This window comes from Bubalus kerabau, chromosome 10, assembly GCF_029407905.1.
Source record: "Bubalus kerabau isolate K-KA32 ecotype Philippines breed swamp buffalo chromosome 10, PCC_UOA_SB_1v2, whole genome shotgun sequence".
NCBI lineage: Eukaryota > Metazoa > Chordata > Mammalia > Artiodactyla > Bovidae > Bubalus > Bubalus kerabau.
In genome coordinates, this window is record NC_073633.1 from 42,481,316 (window position 1) to 42,500,219 (window position 18,904).

At 45.2% G+C, this 18,904-nt stretch overlaps 1 protein-coding gene across 2 annotated transcripts in view; it reads right to left on the bottom strand.

The window, feature by feature from the left end:
* Nucleotides 1-534: 534 nt before the first annotated feature.
* Nucleotides 535-18,904, bottom strand: part of VPS39 (VPS39 subunit of HOPS complex) — a 45,428-nt gene continuing 27,058 nt past the window's right edge. The window contains exons 9-25 of one of the 2 annotated variants that reach the window (XM_055537471.1): nucleotides 17,357-17,477; nucleotides 17,124-17,244; nucleotides 12,533-12,662; nucleotides 11,114-11,256; nucleotides 8,501-8,644; nucleotides 7,896-8,037; nucleotides 7,129-7,215; nucleotides 6,726-6,799; nucleotides 6,306-6,404; nucleotides 5,600-5,717; nucleotides 4,964-5,092; nucleotides 4,250-4,352; nucleotides 3,993-4,038; nucleotides 2,730-2,879; nucleotides 2,429-2,563; nucleotides 2,090-2,181; nucleotides 535-872 (exon numbers count right to left, since the gene is read on the bottom strand). In XM_055537471.1, coding sequence (XP_055393446.1) covers nucleotides 797-872; nucleotides 2,090-2,181; nucleotides 2,429-2,563; nucleotides 2,730-2,879; nucleotides 3,993-4,038; nucleotides 4,250-4,352; nucleotides 4,964-5,092; nucleotides 5,600-5,717; nucleotides 6,306-6,404; nucleotides 6,726-6,799; nucleotides 7,129-7,215; nucleotides 7,896-8,037; nucleotides 8,501-8,644; nucleotides 11,114-11,256; nucleotides 12,533-12,662; nucleotides 17,124-17,244; nucleotides 17,357-17,477 — 1,910 coding nt within the window. In that variant the 3' untranslated portion in view covers nucleotides 535-796. Of the gene's footprint in view, nucleotides 873-2,089; nucleotides 2,182-2,311; nucleotides 2,564-2,729; nucleotides 2,880-3,992; nucleotides 4,039-4,249; nucleotides 4,353-4,963; nucleotides 5,093-5,599; nucleotides 5,718-6,305; nucleotides 6,405-6,725; nucleotides 6,800-7,128; nucleotides 7,216-7,895; nucleotides 8,038-8,500; nucleotides 8,645-11,113; nucleotides 11,257-12,532; nucleotides 12,663-17,123; nucleotides 17,245-17,356; nucleotides 17,478-18,904 lie in introns of both variants that reach the window. The other variant, XR_008699161.1, reaches the window with a different exon arrangement.

Sequence of the window (18,904 nt, forward strand, 5' to 3'; positions counted from 1 at the left end):
CTGTCATACTCTGCCCTGAGAGCGATGCTCTTCTAAGCTTCTAGGCATGGAGTGTACAGTCCAAGCAGGTTCTATTTACAACACACGTGACAGTTATCAATGTATTCCTAGAAATCAGGAATTCCTCTTGCTTCTCATTTTACCTTGTTCAAAATTCCTGGTATCAGGAAAATGGGAGAGAAAGCCTGGGTGGAGCAGTGAGGGGAGAGATAAAGGAAGAAAATAAATAGAAAAAGGAGACTGAAAAATCAAGTGCTGATGGGGGACACTGGTGAGGGGATGCAGGGTCAGCAACTACGAAGTGACCAGCTTCCCTACCTAGAGGGCGGACCCATCCGGCCTCTGCAGTCAGAGGGGCTCTGGGGCTTCTCTGCTCAAGGGACTCCAGGCAGCCAAGCTGAAGGCTCCTGTGAAGTCCTATGCACATCCTAACAGAAAACTGAATAAACAACCCCCAGGAGGGTTACAGACACTTGACAGTTTCCATATTTGGGTGACTGGAATGCAAACGCAGGATGGTGCCCTTCCCATCTCTTCCTGTCCAAGCAGGTATCCAATTCTCTGAAATTGCCTGCAACATAATGGTATAAAAGGTGTAACTAATTTCTTTTTCTATCAAAAATCTGGCAACATCAGAACACAAGTCTGAATAATTCAGAAATGTTCCAGGGCTCAAGGTAGCCAGTGTCCAAACAGGGAGACTCCCGGTGGTGGTAGCAGTCCCGATTCCCAAGGCCGAGGCTCTCCCCTCTGGGGTAGCCGAGCTGTCCGCTGCTCAGTCCTCGGCCTGCTGGGCTCAGGTGTCAGCCGGGTTGACCTCTTTGGAGCAGAAGTAATGCACGACCACCCCATTGGGGTATCTTGCAAATGCGCTGCAGGGAAGGAAAATGACCAGGGAGTGAGGACTGCCTCTAAGAGAATACAAGTTCTTACTGGAAAAGGCACCTTACCAGGAGCCACCCCAGAAGCTACCTACTCTAACCATAAAGAGCAGTGTGGCCACCATCTCGGTCACATATCCAAACAGAGGATGAGGTCCATGCCATTCAATTGCATGGGGATTTTTTTTTTTTAATTTATTATATTAAAAAATAATTTACTGAAATATAGTTAATTTACAATGTACCCATTTCTGCTGTATAGCAAAGTGACTGAGCTATGCACATATACACCTTCTTCTTTTATATTCTTTTCCATTACGGTTTATGCCAGGAAACTGGATATAGCTCACCATGCCATACACGAGGACCTTGTTTATCCATTCTAAATATAATAGTTTGCATTTACCAACCCTAAACTCCCAGTCCATCTCACTCCCTCCCCCACCGCCCTCTGGTAACCACAAGCCTGATCTCTATGTCTGTAGGTCTATTTCTGTCTTGTAGATAAGTTCATTTGTGCCAGATTTTCGATTCCACATTTAAGTGGCACTTGTCTTTCTCTTTCTGACTTCCTCCACTTGGCATGATACTCTAGTAGCAGGGGATATTTCCTACTGCCATCAGTGTGTAATACACAGGCAGACAGGGCAATGCACCAGCCTGGCTCAGCAGCAGTTTACTGAGTGCCAACTGCCCTTCAGAACAAATTTTGGGCTAACTCTAACAATGGGCAGTGGGTCTTTCTGAAGGGAAGCATTCTTCCAGCCATAGAAGTAAAAGGACAAATCACTCTTCCTTGGAGGAAGGGGCACTAACTAGAGTACATGCCTTAAAACAGAATGATGCTGCTTTAGGATTTTACTCAGGTCATGAGGCAGCAGGTTGAAAGACCTTTTTCTTCTTTCAGAGGTGTATCCTTAAAAGATAAGGACCTCCTGGCCACATACAGCTCTCACACACCCCGTGGTACATGTCACTGTTAAGCAGCCAGAGGGAAAGGCCTTTATGAGCAAGAAGTCAAGAGCCCCATGCTACACATTTCAGGCCTTTAAATTCTCAAAGCACCCCACCCCACAGACACACCAGAAAACATGGCCTGCCCTCTGGAGGTTCAAGTACTAAAAGCGGCCCAGATAGCCCTCAGCTGCTCTTTCCTCTTGGGTTAAGGGGCTGAAATCTACCCTGAGCAAGCTATGGGTGAGGCTCACCTGTTCCCAATCTTCTTCTTACACACCATGCACACCTTCTCCTCTGTGATGATGCACTTCACCTGCTGGTGCAGGATGCGCTCTTCCTGGACCTGGGAGCAGAGAGATTGGGGGGAGGTCCCACTGTCTGGCAGGCAGGAGGAGGGGCCGGCACTGCCTCACCTCCCAGCCCACAAGGGCTCCCTAACTGAAACACCCATAGCTACGTGCCCAGCTGGTTACCGATCAGTTTGAGCCACCGAGTTAAAAAGCACCAAGCTCTGCCTCTGTCTCAGGGGACGTGGTAATGGCCTCACACTGAAAAGTACAAGCCTTCACTCGCATCTGGAAGGCTCATACCCTCAGGAACTCTGCATGGAGAAGGTTCTTGAGCACTTGGTTGAACCGTTTCTTCTGTGCATTCTCTTCTAAGACCTTTTCCAGAAAGATGCGTATGTCGTTAATCTGAGTGTTCGCGGGCAGCAGATTGATGGCCTGGGGACGGGAAGAGAGACGGGAACAGGGAGAGGTGGGACAGGAGTGAGACTGAGGAAACGCCTGATGTCGCGGAGCCCTCAAACCCCCGTCCCTCCTGCCAGCCCCTCCTGTGGTTCCACGCTCCCCACATGCGCCCTCCATCTCTGCGAGGAGAGCTGCTGACCTTGGTGGTGTCCAGCTTGCTGTGGTGCAGCTCCAGGACCTGCAGGGCAGCCTGGAGGTTGGCTTGTGGCTCCAGCAGTTCCAGCTTGATCGGCCCCAGGCAGTGCACGCTGGGGGGCGACAGGTACATCCGGAGCAGGGACAGATACACCTGTCTCATACACAACAAGCCATGCACGCATCAGGCCGGCAGCAACCCTCCCCAAACCCTCAGCGTGACCACACCTAAAGGCAAGAGGGCTGGTCTGGAGGAACTTTAAAACGCAGCATTTTTCACCTTTTAATAAATTTTGTAAAGTCCGTTGACTGAAGATGTCAAAAATTAAAGATTGTGTGGGACCTCCTGGGTGGTCCAGTGGCTAAGACGCCAAACTCCCAATGCAGAGGGCCCAAGTTTGATCCCTGGTCAGGGAACTAGATCACACGTGCTGCAACTAAGAGTTCATAAGCCACAACAAAAGATCCTGCATGCTGCGGTGACCATCAAAGATCCAAGTGCAGCAACTAAGACCCGGTGCAGTCAAATAAATAGAAATAAAATATTTAAAAAGTTAAGATTGTGTTCTTTCTGAGAGAAAAAAAATATCAAATGCCTTGTATTGTTTAGCATTATACTGTTAACAAAATGACTCCAAGAGACCCCCTCATTTCCTTTGGCTTTGAAGGCTGAGACCTTGCCATATATAAGCTGATGCAGATGAGCCCAAGATGAGATGCTGCATCTCCTACTGGAGCCACACTAGTGTTTCTCAACATTCTGGGCTGTGCTGTGCATCGATAAGCAGCAACTCTGGCCTCTACCTCCTAGATTCGGGTAGCAAACCCCATCCCCCCCACCCCACACCCCCAACCACTGCCAAACAATGGCCATCAAAAATCTCTCTACACATTGACAGATCACACGGAATTTATGCAGAGCACACATGGGCACACTGTAAGAACCATCAGATGTTCCTTCTCAACAAGCTGACCAGGAAATTTATTGTACAAGTTGAGACTGTTTTAAGAGTAAAGCGGCAGGGGCACTACAAATAATCACACGGATGACAACAGACCAAGCCAGAACCACCCCGAGCAAACCAAGACTGCGGTCACCTTGCCGCTCTCTCAGCACGTGTGCGCAAAATCCATCAGTGCCCTAACCCGTGCCCTGTCTTATGTCAGCAATTCCTGCCAGTGTCACCTGTGGCCCAAACCAGAGGGCGCTGGCTATGCTAAGAGGGGCAGCGCAATGCCTGTGTGCGCCCTGGGGCCGACTACTTACGTCTTTGTTGCCATCTTTGTTTTGGTCATAATGCTTGTGGCAGTACCTGTAAGGGAGAGAGTGATCAGACAAGCTCACATGCAGAGAGAGGGCATGGACGCTGCCTGAGTGAGCAGCCTAATGACAGCACAATCGGGGGCCAGCACACGAGGTGACCTCGCCTCAGCTGCAAGTGCAGGGGCGGCTTTCTCAGCCTCTCATCTCTCTGCAGCGCCTCTTTTACACCCCTGGGAGGTGGGATGGCAGGGTCAACGTACTCTTCAGCCATCCTCGTGTCTTTCAGGACGTGGACGTAGATGAAGAGAGCTTGTTCATGTTTCCCCATGCGTCCCAGCAGGAGAGCACGTTCTTCCAAGAGGCCTGTGGGGGGGGAAAGAGTGGAAGAAACCATCACCATGACCAGGCAAGCCCAAGGCCAGGGGCTAAGCTATTAGAGGAATGACAGGGATTCTTTTCAAGGAGAAAATTACTAAAATTTTTAAAACTGAGGAGGAAGAGGACTATTTTAGGTGGTACTTTACCTCATCTTTTCCTGTGATCATTTATAAATGGGAGAACAATACTTGATCAGCTAAATGCATAATAAGCACCTACAATGTGCCAGGCGCTTCAGCTAAGGGAAGCAGACACCTGGTCTCTGCTCTCATGGAGCTTATACATCAGCCAGACATATCTTTTTCAGATAAATTATTCCAGATTACAGAAATTGCTAAACAAGGAACTTGGCCAAGAACATGTACTGCAGCAACAAACAGGTTTAAACCTGGCTAACAATTAGCATGTGGTTCACACCCAAAAGAGACTTCTCATAATCATGGTTCAAAAGTGAGTCTTCAGAGAGGACAGAAGAGGAGCACAGGCCTGAAACACATGGTTTTTCCCAGGCCCAACTTTTGGGAGGGCTGGGGAACTGGTATAAGGGAAGGATCCATTTTGCATTATCTTTTGCTAAAGTGGCTAAAGATACCCACCATCAAAAGGAAAATCACAGATGAGCCGGCCTGGGTCATAGTAGCTGGAAATTTCCAGGAACATAAGGAGCTTCCGTCGGTATTCTCCCAGCTCTCCTTCCTCCTCACCAGCAGGGACTGGAGCTTTGCCTTTGAAAGAAACCATGCTCAACGTGAAAGGATGCTGTTGGGCAGCAATGAGTGGTGTCATCAAGAAAAAACGAAGGGGATGGGGTTCAATGATGTCACCACCATGATTAGAAAGGGCCTCCGTGATGCTTTCCAGTTGGCCTTCTCTTAGTTTATGGTCTCTGTATGGCCCCAAAACATCAGCTTAGGAAAAAAAACCCACCAAGCTGCTTAGAGAAGCACTCTGATAGACAAATCTGTTCCTTTTCAGCACAGCTGACACTCTGCATACAGATCTACTCCCCCTCCTCCATAGGTGATGCCCAGGGAGGCTCAGAGATGCCCAGATCCAGACACCAGCCCCCAAGTCTCACCTGTGGGGTCACTTAGCTGCCTTGGTGCCTCTGAGGCTCTTCCTGCCCACCTGGGCCTGCAGAGAAAGTCTGCTTCTCTACCCCACCCATGGCCCCCTCGGGTCCCAGCTCACCTCTAAGGCCTGGGGCCACCCTGCGTGCTGAAAACTGGTACCTGCAGGGAAGGACAGGAGATACTCCTTCATCAGACCTTGCACCTTCTCGCAGTACAACTGGATCAGGCAGTTGTGGAACCGAGAGCCAGTCTCCTCCCAAACGTGGATGACATGTTCCTGGGGCGAGAATGGTCTGCCTGGTGCCCTCCATGCTGTGGCGTGGCGCGGCCCAGCCCATTCGCCCAGGCTCCCTCACATCTTTAAGGCCCAAAAGGTCCCATCCAGACTGTCCCCTAATTAAGATTACCATGGGACAGTTCTACAACCCAGCAATATCAGGAATTAGCATCTCAATTTCCAATCTAAGCTCCTTTATTAATTGTCTCATAATCATCCAAATCAGCCCATGTAATTAAGGTTAAATATTTACATTTTGGTACTTAGGACTGATTTGGTCATCCTGTGGTCACAGTCAAGTCTGGCTGTACAAATGTGGCTCTGGTATGTTTTTCTCCAACATTTTCTCTACTTCTCTTTTCTCTCTCTGTACGTCACCTAGGTTTAGAAGGTAGCATCAAAAAGTGCCATCTCCAGCTTGGTCTACTGGGCTGTCTTCAGAGGAGACTAAAAGAACCCTCTTCTTTACAGTCCTTCCAATCCCCAAGGGACACAAACCCTAATCTGAACTGGCTAATCACTGTCTCTTGTAGTCATAGATCCTGGGTTTGATCGAAACTTTTTAGTTCAGATCAAAAAATATCTTACCAGATAAGGAATAGCCAGACCCTTAAAATTCTCCACTAAGAAGCCCAGCACTCGGTCTCGTGGCAGAGACTCCACCTCTGGGAGGTCCTCAGTAAATATCTGTTGGAATAAAACCTGAGTTCCAGCAGCAGAACCACCTGATGGCAATCCTTCCAAACACACATGCACACAAGCGTAGGGTCACATGGACAGACACTAAGGCGGGAAGGGCATCTGTGGCCAGTCGGTGTGGGGCAGACTAGGTCTCCTGGCGTCCGCACCAGGCTCTTTCTACTGCACTCCACTGCTGTCCCATGTGTCCCAGTCCTGGAAACACCAGAGAACTGCACAAACCCTTCCTAGCCCTCCACCCACAACTGTCTAAAATAAAGTCAGAACCAACCGTGGTACCCAATAAATCCAAGGGGCTCCATGATCTACCTTCAGACCATCCTCTGGAAAGTCTCTCAGCACCCACACTGAGTAGGAAAAAATTAAATGCAGATTTTCTGTGCCTAGAGGGAAAAGGAAGACTTGTCAGCAGGTGAAGTCCACCCACTCTGCCCACAGGACCAGGAAGGCAGGTACCCAGGTTGCCCAGGATTTATCATCCAGAGAAGTTAGCTCTGTCCAGTCACTCAGAGATGCTTGGACCTACCAGACTGGCTACACACCAAGGGGCTGTTGTGGTTCCACCACTGGGGGGACTTTCACCCCCGGAGGAATCCAGCTGGGTGAACACAAGGAAGGGAGGGGACTGACCAGCCAGAATCAGGAAGGGAGAGAAGTCAGGTTCCCTTGAACACAATCCCCTCCCCTTGCCCCTTCCACGAGCTGGACTCACCCAGATGTTGCAGGTACTGTACTGTCCGCTCATGGCCTTTCAGAGGGGAATTTGCTTTTTTGGACTGGTCCACCAGCACCTGCAGAGCTGGCCATGAAGCCCAAGAATAAGGTCATGAGCCCCTTCCAGAAGGTATACCTCCTTGGAGAATCATCACACTGCATGCAGCTTTCAGCAGGAAAGAGGTCTTTGCAGCAGGCCCCTTTGTCTTGTCACTAATGTTAAACCAAGCACCTATACGCTTACTCATCTCCAGCCCTTGCCCACCTTTCAAATCTTGTGATCACAAAGTACTTTACATAACTTGTTTCTTTCAAAGAAGTAGAAATAAAGACTAAGTAAAAACAGATGACCAGATCTCCTCCCTAGCTTCCCCTTCAGTAATCCTGTGAACAAGATGGTAGCTAAAGAGAAACATAAGAATCTTATAGACAAGCCCACACACAGTGCGGGATGGGGGGACTCTGACTCCCTATCCCAGTGAGTAACTGATTATATCCCTTTTTCCTTTTAAAAGCTTTCATGGCTGAGCTTTGAAAATCTTCACATGTGGTTTTTGGGGCACTCTGGGTCCACCATCTCCCCAGATTGCCAGCATTCTCATTAAAAGCAACTTTTCTTTGTAACATTTGCCTCTCTCTCGTGTATTGATTTTCAAGCAGTGAGCAGCTGGATGGGATTCGGTAACAACAAACACACCTCAGTAGGCTTCCCCCAGACAAAATACAAGAGACCCTCTAATCACGGATGACCCCTGCCCCGGTCACCTTTCTCGTGGAGCCCCTTCTTCTCATACAGGATGATCAGCTCACTGTACTTGTGAGCCTTCTTCAGCACGTGCTCGCTCTCTTCGATGTGGCAGTGATTGTTCTCCAGACGCAGCAAGGGGGCCACCAGGGCCACGTTCGTCTGCAGGAGAGGCAGGACTTCAGCAGGAACTACTTCCTGGGGAGGCCCTTCCTCCCTCAGCCCAGGCCTGCTTCAGGCTGAAACACCAGGCATGCTACACAAGCAAGAAAGAGCAAACAACCCTTTCCAGGACTACAGGTAGGAGCTTTCATAGCCTTTATGCTCTCTCACACAACATTTTGTAAGAGGGTGGGGGTGGGGGAGGGGGAAGAGGGGAAAGAAGGGAAATTTTCTTTGGGGAACTGTCCCTATTCACCTTGTAGCATCAACCCCAGTCTTGGCAGAGAAGACCAGCCGTTCTGGGTCAACAACTCATCTTAACCCCTCAATTCTAAGAAGCTCACAGATGTCAGGTCAAGAGTAGGTGGTTCCTAAGAACAAATACTTCACTCTTACTAGTGGCAGGGACCCCGGGCTAGGGAAAAGGGAGGATGGCAGGGAGCCGAGTGCTGGGAAAACTCACGTGAAGGTAGCACTTGAGCAGGGTGGTGTCAATGATCTGCAGCAGCTTTTTCTTGGATTTGATGGTAGGAGTCCCTTCCATGAGAGGGGAGGTGCTAGACTGGTGATCGGAGTCATTCAGCTTCTTTACCAATTGGCTGCGTTTCTGCCAAGGGCAAAAATGCAGGGTCAAGGCCAGGCTTAAAACTTCCTTTATCATCTGTGCTATCAGGCACTTCAAAATACCTTCAAATCAGCTCACACCTATCCACCCTGATCCCACATTGGCATTTATCAGGGATCAAAAATAAGATGCCTACCAAATCACCAGATACAGTAACAATGATCTACTATTTACTACACACCAGGCACTGTGTCATGCAGTTTATAGATTTATCCTATCTTAAATCTAAAACAAATACAGGTATTATTAGCCCCATTTTATAAGTGAAGAACCCAAGGCACAGATGTTAGGTACCTCATTAGTAACAGAGGCTAACTTCAAATTAGGGTCGGATTCCAAAGGGCTTATTTTTATTTTTTTTTAATCAACTTTATTGAGGTATGAGTTATATACAAAAAATGTACCCCTGAAAAGTATACTATCAGATGCACTTTGACAGATATATACATGCATGTAGCCACCACCCCAATCAAGGAACAAAACATTTCTACTACCCTTTAAAGTTCCCTTGTGCTCCTCCCAAAGAATCTCACCCACTCCCTACACAACTGATCTGATTTCTATCACTAATGATTACTCTCTATTTTAGAACTTCAAATGGGCTTTCCACATGGCTCAGTGGTAGAGAATCCACCTGCCAATGCAGGAGACACAGGTTTGATCCCTGGGTTGGGAAGATCCCCTGGAGGAGGGCTCACTCCAGTATTCTTGCCTGGAAAATCCCATGAGCAGAGGAACTTGGTGAGCTACAGTCCATGGGATGGCAAAGAGTCAGACTGACTTAGCGACTGAGAATGCATGCTTTCTAGAACTGCATATAAATGGAATCATTCAATTTGTACTATTTTGTGTCTGGAATGCCCATGGTCTTATTTGTTCTACCATCTCTCTGGCACAAGGCTGGTGTCAGTTACCTCCACACATTCCAAACTCAGTGGAGAAGGTCAGGGAAGACTGTGCTTGGGTTTCTAAAGCTAAGATATTGGAAATAAGAGGGTCTTCTGTGATGCTACATGCTTGGGACACTTTCTGCCCCAGGAACCTTTTTCACTTGGCTCATGGACTGTGCAGTGTGCAGACAGAGGCAAGCTGGTGTGCTCTTTGCAGGCTGCCAGCCAACCATGGAGCCCAATGTCAAGCAAGTGCCAAGACGACAGATGCCTGAGTGGACCTGTGGGACACCCACTGACCCAGAAGCAGGTGGTGGGTAGCTGGCTTACAATTTTCCTAGCAATACTTATGCCCCTCCAGGACACCCCTTACAAGTCTGCAGAACACTTATGGGAAAAAATTTTAATAAGTTCTCTGACTCTGAGTCAGAAAGCATGACATGGTTAGATAGCATTACCAACTCAGTGGACATGAATCTGAGCAAACTCCAGGAGATAGTGAAGGACAGGGAAGCCTGGCATGCTGCAGTCCACACGGTTGCAAAGAGTAGGACATGACTTAGCAACTGAACAACTGACTCTGAATGGGTACACAGGAAAGAAATAACAGCCTTAAGCACGGAAATTTAGGGTTCAGAGACTTCAATGGAGATATTAGTTTTAGTGCTGATCTGAAAATTTCACTTATCTGCCTGTAACAGTAAAGTGAAAATAATTTAAGTCTAAATACTCCCTCTAAAAAAACATGTTATAGAAGAATACTTAATGACAGGGAAGGACTTTCCTAATATATGACTAAATGCTTTAAAAGTAAGCTATAAAACAGTATATATCTTGATATCCATTTGCAATTTAAAAAATCCGATAAATAAATAAACAAAAATTATTCACAAGTACATATAAAACTCTGAAAGGACAACACTAAAATGTTGGTTACTATTCTCTGGGTGGTAGAGCAATAAGCGATTTTTTAATTTTTATTTTATACTTTTCTGTGTTTTCCAAGTTTTCTGCATAGAGCAGGTATTTTTTTCCCAAAAGTATAACTGTTCCCCAAAAGTTTCTTTAAAATGCTTATTCTTTTCAATCAATTAAACTTTTCTCTTTTTAGTTCCTATAAGAGCTTAGTGTGAATCTACCAGGAACTGAGTATGCTTCCTGGTACCAGGATTTGGCAAAAAAAGAGCTCTATTCTATTGTTATAACCCAATAGCCAATACAGGAGACCTAAGAGACACGGGTTCCATCCCTGGGCTGGAAATATCTGTGGAGGGAGAAATGGCAACCCAGTCCAGTATTCTTGCCTGGAGAATTCCATGGACAGAGGAGCCTGGCGGGCTACAGTCCTTGGGGCTGCAAAGACTGAAGTGACTTAGCAAAATCTGCATTCTACAATTAAGCAAGGAGGTGAAACAGAAAAAATGTGCCCCCCTCAGACTTCTACAGTGTTCACTTCTGGAACATCTGTGGCATTACAGAAGCCTCCCCCGTCCCTGCCATAGAGAAGCAGGTACTGAAACTCCCAGGTAAACTCTTCCCTATGCTTTGGGATCACACCTACCTGCGTCAGGTAGTCAATCAGAGCTAAGTGAGCCTTCTCCAGCTCAGCCCCAGACAGCACAGGCAGTGGGTTAGGATACTGCAGCTGCTTCCTGTAGTCTGTGGGCAGCAGGTCTGGGTACAGGCCCATCACATGGGTAGGATCTACATGGAAGGTGAACATGATTCCCCAGATAGAAGCACAGCAATTTAAAGATAAACTAAAACGAGACTATCACTACAGCAAAATAAGTTCCAGATTGACTTTTTTTTTAAATGACTCTTAAGTTCATAAAAACTCAAGCTACACACATATATTTTGAACACTAAAACATTATAATGATTGCATGATGCTATTCTAAGACATATATAGAATTAAAAATGAAAATTCATTAACTCACTAAAAGTAAAGAAGTAAAAGGAAAACCTGGTAAGACAGTGAAGTTGAAAAGATCACTAGACTTAAAGAATAAGAAGTGTGTGTGTGTGTGTGTGTGTGTGTGTGTGTGTGTAAAGGAATATTAGTAAAACAAAAACACCAGGCAATAGGCTATGGAATACACTGGTAGCATATATGGCAGAAGATAATAGGTTGATTATATAAAATTAATTCACACAGATTGGTTTAAAAAAACATAGGATTTCATTTGATTAATGGGCAACAGACATGATGATAAGAGAATATAAATAAGGGGAAAATCTAATCCTGGCCAATCAGATTCCTTTGATCTTGAGAAACAGATTTAAGGATGACAAGCAGTATGGCACACACCAACATATACCCAATCTGACATGCTTCTGTTACGTAATGTTGATACTCCTCCACCATGAGGTGGGCTGTGTGTTCCCTTGCCCTAACTTGGAAAGCCCTTGTAAATCAACAGAACATGGGGAGAAGTGATCACCCTAAAAGGCACTAAGGCTTCCGGCTAGGTCTCTTGGATCACCAACTCCAGGAAAAGCCAGTCACTCTGCATAAGGACATTCAAGCAGCCCTAGAGAAGCCGGTGTGCTGCAACTAGAAGAAGCCCGCACACCACAACAAAGACCCAGCATAGCCAAAAAAAAAAACCTACTGTTGTATCCTACTAAGCTCAGGTCAGTGACTTCTGTCTAGAACTGCAGTCAATAATCTGATTACTAGATGACAAAATACACGTCTGTTGTCTCCAATGACTTTCTGTTGCCTTCCTCTAATGGCAAGGGCAAAGCATCCTGGAAAACTGGAAGTCTGTGTATGTGAATGAAACCAGAGTCATAAGATCAGGGCTGTAAATATATAGTCACATGGCCACCCACAGGATCCTGTTAAGTACAAAGATCAATCTAGATGAGGTTAACTTTCCGCATTCTCGGAAGTCTGATATCATTTCTCCCCATTCTTTCCAGTTTCCCCTCCCTGAGTGTAGTTCCTCATCCCAAGGCCATACCCGCTTGTTACCTGTGCCAAGTTTAGCAAAGACCTGCATGGACTCATCGAAACGCTTCTGGCAGAAGAGGTTGAAGGCATACAAGTTCTTGATGTGATGGATCTGTTGCTGCTTTTCACTGTCGGAATCATCTTTCATTTCCTAAAAAGAGAGTAGAATAGGGAGGCGCTCACTCACTCAACCAATATTTTTTTAGTATCTACCAGGTATCAGACAATATGCTGGAACATGTATATGCCAGAGGGTACAAAGCAGTCACGTGGCTCTGACCCACAGATTGCCCTTACAGTCTAATCATAAGTAACTATGCAATGAAAACATATTAGGACTTCTACAAAATACCTGACCAGTACTCCTGAAAACTGTCAGGATCATGAAAAACAAGGGAAAACTAAGAAATTTCCACAGGTCAGAGGACACTAAGAATGTGTGACACCTAAATCCCTGTGATTTCTGGATTTGAACCTGGAACAGAAAAAGGGACAATTAATGGGAAAACTTAGTGAAATCTGAATAAAGTTTAGGGTTTAGAGAAAAAAAATCAGAACAAAGCAGAGTGAGTGACGATAGAACCACATGGGTGGGGTGTTCAGGTCAGCCCAGTGTGAACAGTGGGTTCAGGAAGGTTCCCAGGAGGAATGTAAGCTGAGACACAAAGGACGAGCTGGAGCTGGCCAGGTGAGGGTGGCAGGTGACAGATGGGGAGGGGAGGGCATCTGAGGCCAAGAGGACAGCACATGTGCAAGACCCTAAAATGACAGAGAGCATGGCGTGCTCACAGGACAGAAGATGTTTACCATAGCTGGCATGATGTTCACAGTCCTGTTCACAGTATAAGCCAAATATCTCTGTTTCTTCCTTTAACCTTCCCCCTCTTCTATCCTTCTTAGCCTCTTATATCCTTCTTAGCCAATCTTTACCACATTTAACTTCTTCCTTCAAAATGTCTCTCCACGCTTTCCCTTCCTTTCTTTTCCTCTCCTGTTGCTGTCACCCTAACCCAGGCCATCATCAGCACGTGGCTGTGCTTGGGCTAAGCTCTTCTGCTTGGTGCTTTAAAGGCTCTCAAAGCCTGGCACAGTCTCCTTACCTAGGTTATTCCCATGCCAGTCAGAATGGGCTCCAAGTGTCCTGGAAATACTCGTTTCCACACTTGTTTTCACTTCTAACTTCCCCAGGCTCTGTAACTCTCCCTGTTTCAAGCTCCTGGTCTGACCTATCTTTAAAGAGTCCAACCTTAGGATTCTTTTTCTGGCCTAATAGCAAAGTTCAGTATGTAACTGCCCTCTGAAAGTTTCGTGTATGTCCTCTGATTAATTTAAATGAAAGGTTCCTCAAGAGCCAAGATGATATCAAGCAACCTTCTTTTGTCATAGAGCAGAACACCTAGTAAGTACAGGCCTAGAGAAGAGAAGGGAAAAAAGGAAACCCACTTTCTTCTTCTCTGTTTCATCCGAAGATGAAACAGACAACCAGCAGCAGAAAGAACACTGAGAAGACATTCCTGTTAAGAAAAACGGATGCTAAAAAAGCCATGTGCTACATAATACCCTTTTCATAAAGCTCAAAAACTAGACACATACTCAAGCACACAAATATTTGTAAAATACTATCCAAAAAAAATTTAAGGGCATGATAAACACAAAGGTTCACTTAAGAAGACTTTCTTCTCTCTCCTTGCTATTCTCTGGATCTCTGCATTCTGTTGGGTATACCTTTCCCTTTCTCCTTTGCCTTTGCTTCTGTTCTTTTCTCAGCTACTCATAAGGCTTTCTGAGACAACCACTTTGCCTTCTTGCATTTCTTTTTCTTGGGAATGGTTTTGGTTACCACCTCCTGTACAATGTTATGAATCCCCATCCATAGTTCTTCAGGCACTCTTAGTCTACCAGATCTAGTCCCTTAAATCTATTCATCACCTCCACTGTATAATCATAAGGAATTTGATTTAGGTCATACCTAAATGGCCTAGTGGTTTTCCCTACTTTCTTCAATTTGAGCCTGAATTTTGCAATAAGGAGCTGATGATCTGAGCCACAGTTAGCCCCAGGTCTTGTTTTTGCTGACTGTATGGAGCTTCTCCATCTTTGGCTGCAAAGAATATAATCAATCTGATTTTGGTATGGACCATCTGGTGATGTCCATGTGTAGAGTTATCGCTTGTGTTGTTGAAAGAGGATGTTTCATATGACCATTTTGCATTCTCTTGGCAAAACTCTGTTAGCCTTTGCCCTGCTTCACTTTATACTCCAAGGCCAAACTGGTCTGTTACTCCAGGTATCTCTTGACTTCCTACCTTTGCATTCCAGTCCCCTATGATGAAAAGGACATCTTTTTTGATATTAATTCTAGGAGGTCTTATAGGTCTTCACAGAACCGTTCAATTTCATCTTCTTTGGCATTAGTGGTTGGGGCACAGACTTGGATTACTGTGATGTTGAATGGTTTGCTTTGGAAACGAACCGAGATCATTCTGTCATTTTTGGGACTGCAATCAAGTACTGTATGTCAGATTCTTTTGTTGACTATGAGGGCTACTCCATTCCTTCTAAGGGATTCTTGCCCACAGTAGTAGATATAGTGGTCATCTGAATTAAATTCACACATTCCCGTTGTTGGACACAACTGAGCGACTAACATTCCTGTCCATTTTAGTTCACTGATTCCTAAAATGTTGATGTTCACTATTGCCATTTCCTGTTTGACCACATCTAATTTACTTTGATTTATGGACCTAACATTCCAGGTTCCTATGCAATACTGTTCTTTACAGGACTGGACTTAACTTTCACCAAGAGATATAACCACAACTGGGCATCATTTCCGCTTTGGCTCAGCCTCTTCATTCTTTCTGGAGCAATTTCTCTGCTCTTCCTCAGTAGTATATTGGACATCTACTGACCTGGGGGGGTTCATCTTTCAGTGTCATATCTTTTTGCCTTTTCATACTGTTCATGGGGTTTTCAAGGCAAGAATACTGAAGCGGTTTGCTATTCCCTTCTCCATTAGTCATGTATGGATGTGAGAGTTGTACCATAAAGAAGGTTGAGCACCCAAGAATTGACACTTTAGAACTGTGGTGCTGGAGAAGATTCTTGAGGGTTCCTTGGACAGCAAGGAGATCAGTCAATCCTAAAGGAAACCAAGCCTGAATATTCATTGGAAGGACTGGTGTTGAAGCTGAAGCGCCAATACTCTGGCCACCTGATGCGAAGAGCCAACTCATTGGAAAAGACCCTGATGCTGGGCAAGACTGAGGGCAGGAGGAGAAGGGGACGACAGGATGAGATGCTTGAATGGCATCACTGACTCAAGGGACATGAATTTGAGCCAACTCAGGGAGATGGTGAAGGACAGGGAAGCCTGGCGTGCTGCAATTCATGAGGTCTCAAAGAGTCGGACATGACTTAGTGATAGAACAACAACAAAACACAAAAGTTAGGATAATGGCTGTGTCTGGAGCATAGGCAGAGGGATGGGATGGGGAGGGATGTACCAGTTACACAAGTTATTTTGGGGGGGGTTAGGTGGTGGGTTTATGGGTATTCATTATTTTAAAAATGAAAAATAATTTAGGGCAATAAATGAGTGGGGAAAAAAACAGTAAGATGCTAAAATTAAATGGGGCAAGAAAGAAACAATCTATGGGATAGTAAATGTGTCTAAGTAATTAAGACTGGATTTTTGTTTTCAGTCTAGAACTTATACACCCAAAATAAAAGTTCCTCTTCAAAAGTATCCACCACATATGATTATAATCATTGTATTCCAAAATTTATGATCACTGTTTCCCTTTCAGAAATAATTTATAAGATACTCTAAAAACTGAGTTTTCCTATTATTACCTTCATAACAATTGCTTCTCTTAGTAAATTAGCACTGTCTGGTATTAATGACTAAGTGAGGCTCAAGATGACTTTCAGTTGTTTCAATAAATTCAAATCCACTCTTTCGAGATGACAATAATCACCACTAGGGATGTTTTAAAGAATAAGGCAAGACTTGAAAGTCAATCTTCAAGAAGCATGTTGGCAATAAGAGCACCACTGAAACAAGAGCACGGTCACTACTCAGCCAAGAGCGTGAGTAGCGTCCCATGTGAACATTCAAGCAGAGTGACAGCCTGAAGACTGGGGCCCTGCCGAAGGCAGCAACCTGAGGTGGGTTCAGTCCCTAAGGAAGGCCTGCTTATCCAAGCCCAGGAGCCTACTTGTGAAAGGGACTCTGGGAGGCTTTGGAGCTGTTGCATTCAACCAAACTGTAACCTTGACAGTTACGATTGTTATTTTGCTGTTTGTCTTTAATTTTTCAAGGCCATACCATATCTGTTCAATTATTTCACTGTCCTATTAATTCTATGAAATACTATTAGTATAATTGGCATTCATTCTACATTTAATAGAGACAGTGAGATTACTTCGAGTTACATAACATAGATACTTTTATGGCAGGGTCTGATCCTGAATCCAAGCCCTTTGACTTTCAGTTCTGTGCTTATTCCACCAATCCAAGCAAAACATGAACATCTAAACCAAAATCACCTGCCTTGAAGAGTGATGAGGAAGGCAAACTCACACCCAAATCTCAGAAACAAAGACTTACTGCAAGCTGCAGAGCCAATTCAAACTGCTTGTCCTGGAGAAGCTGTTGGATTTGGGTCGCCATGGGGACTGGAATGAGTCTCCAGACAAAGTGATTACTGGCCACATAGATAATGTTTGATCTGGAGACAGGGGTAAGATGATTAGCAAGAGAGGGCCAGCTTTATGATGACCCAGATGACTTTAAAATTTTGGAACAAGATGGTAGCTACAGTAAAGAAAGGAATTCCTTACCCGCCCGAAGTAATGAAACGGGGTCTTTGCAGTTCAATGCTCTGGACCAGAAGCCTCGGCTCAAATGTTCGGATTTCCACATATCGAGGCAACACTGCAATGATGTAGGGAGGCTGGTGCTCTGCGTGAGAGAGAACATGTTGAGTTGAGGTTCTCTCTAAGGCTTTAGATTATAGACATTTCAGCTTCTCATTTCTAAGCTGCACATGGATCTCCAAATGGTCCACTAGTCAAATACCAAGCCAGGATCCTGTACTGTGATATACAAAAAAAAAAGAAAACAAAAAACTGCTTGTCTCAGTGCCGCTAAGAGAAATCTCCTGCACAAAAAGGATGCATCTTAGCTTTGCTCTGAATGACCGGACTCCATTTCTACTGTTTCCCTGAGAGGACTGGGTGAAAGTCAGCGGCTCCTTTCTCATCAGTCACGAAGCCAGGCCAAACCAAGGCCAGTGGCAGCTCCCCTAACGAGTCAGTTGGAGAACAAGGTGACATAATTTCTTTCATCCTCTTAGGAAAGGCAAGAGGAGGGCAACTTCTTTTTATTTTTTCCTGAAAATTATTCTAAAGAGAAAAATCCACATTTCTGGTCTATGCTATCTCTGCTTGAGATCATCACATTGAAAAGATGCAAAACTCCACATGATGCTCAATGGATCACAGAGAAGGCAGATGGATGGCATTCTCAGTATAACCATTTTCTTACAGGAGGTAATGAGTGTGTCAAATTCATAGGAACAGAAAGTAGTATGGTGCCAGGGCAGGGGGAGAGGAAATGGGTTGATGTTTAATAGGTATAGAGTTTTAGTTTCACAAGAGGAAAGGCTCTGAAATCTGCACGACAATGTAAAGTAAAGTAAAGTGAAGTCGCTCAGTTGTGTCCAACTCTTTGTGACCCCATGGACTGTAGCCTACCGGGCTTCTCTGTCCATTTTCCAGGGAAGAGTACTGGAGTGGGTTGCCATTTCCTTCTCCAGGGGATCTTCCCGACCCAGGGCTTGAACCCAGGTCTTCCACATTGCAAGCAGATGCTTTACCCTCTGAGTCATCAGGGAAGCTCAGCATGACAATGTAAATATACATAATTCTACTGAACTGTGCACTTAAAAATGGTTACGGTGATAGATTTTATGTTATGTGCTTTTTTTAGCTACAATTAAAAATAATTTTAAATTAGTAAAAAAAAAAAATGAACCTCTAGTTGGGCTCCAAAATCACTGCAGATAGTGACTGCAGCCATGAAATTAAAAGATGCTTACTCCTTGGAAGAAAGGAGTAAGCTAGATAGCATATTGAAAAGCAGAGACATTACTTTGCCAACAAAGGTTCGTCTAGTCAAGGCTATGGTTTTTCCAGTGGTCATGTATGGATGTGAGAGTTGGACTGTGAAGAAAGCTGAGCACTGAAGAATTGATGCTTTTGAACTGTGCTGTTGGAGAAGATTCTTGAGAGTCCCTTGGACTGCAAGGAGATCCAACCAGTCCCTTCTGAAGAAGATCAGCCCTGGGATTTCTTTGGAAGGAATGATGCTAAAGCTGAAACTCCAGT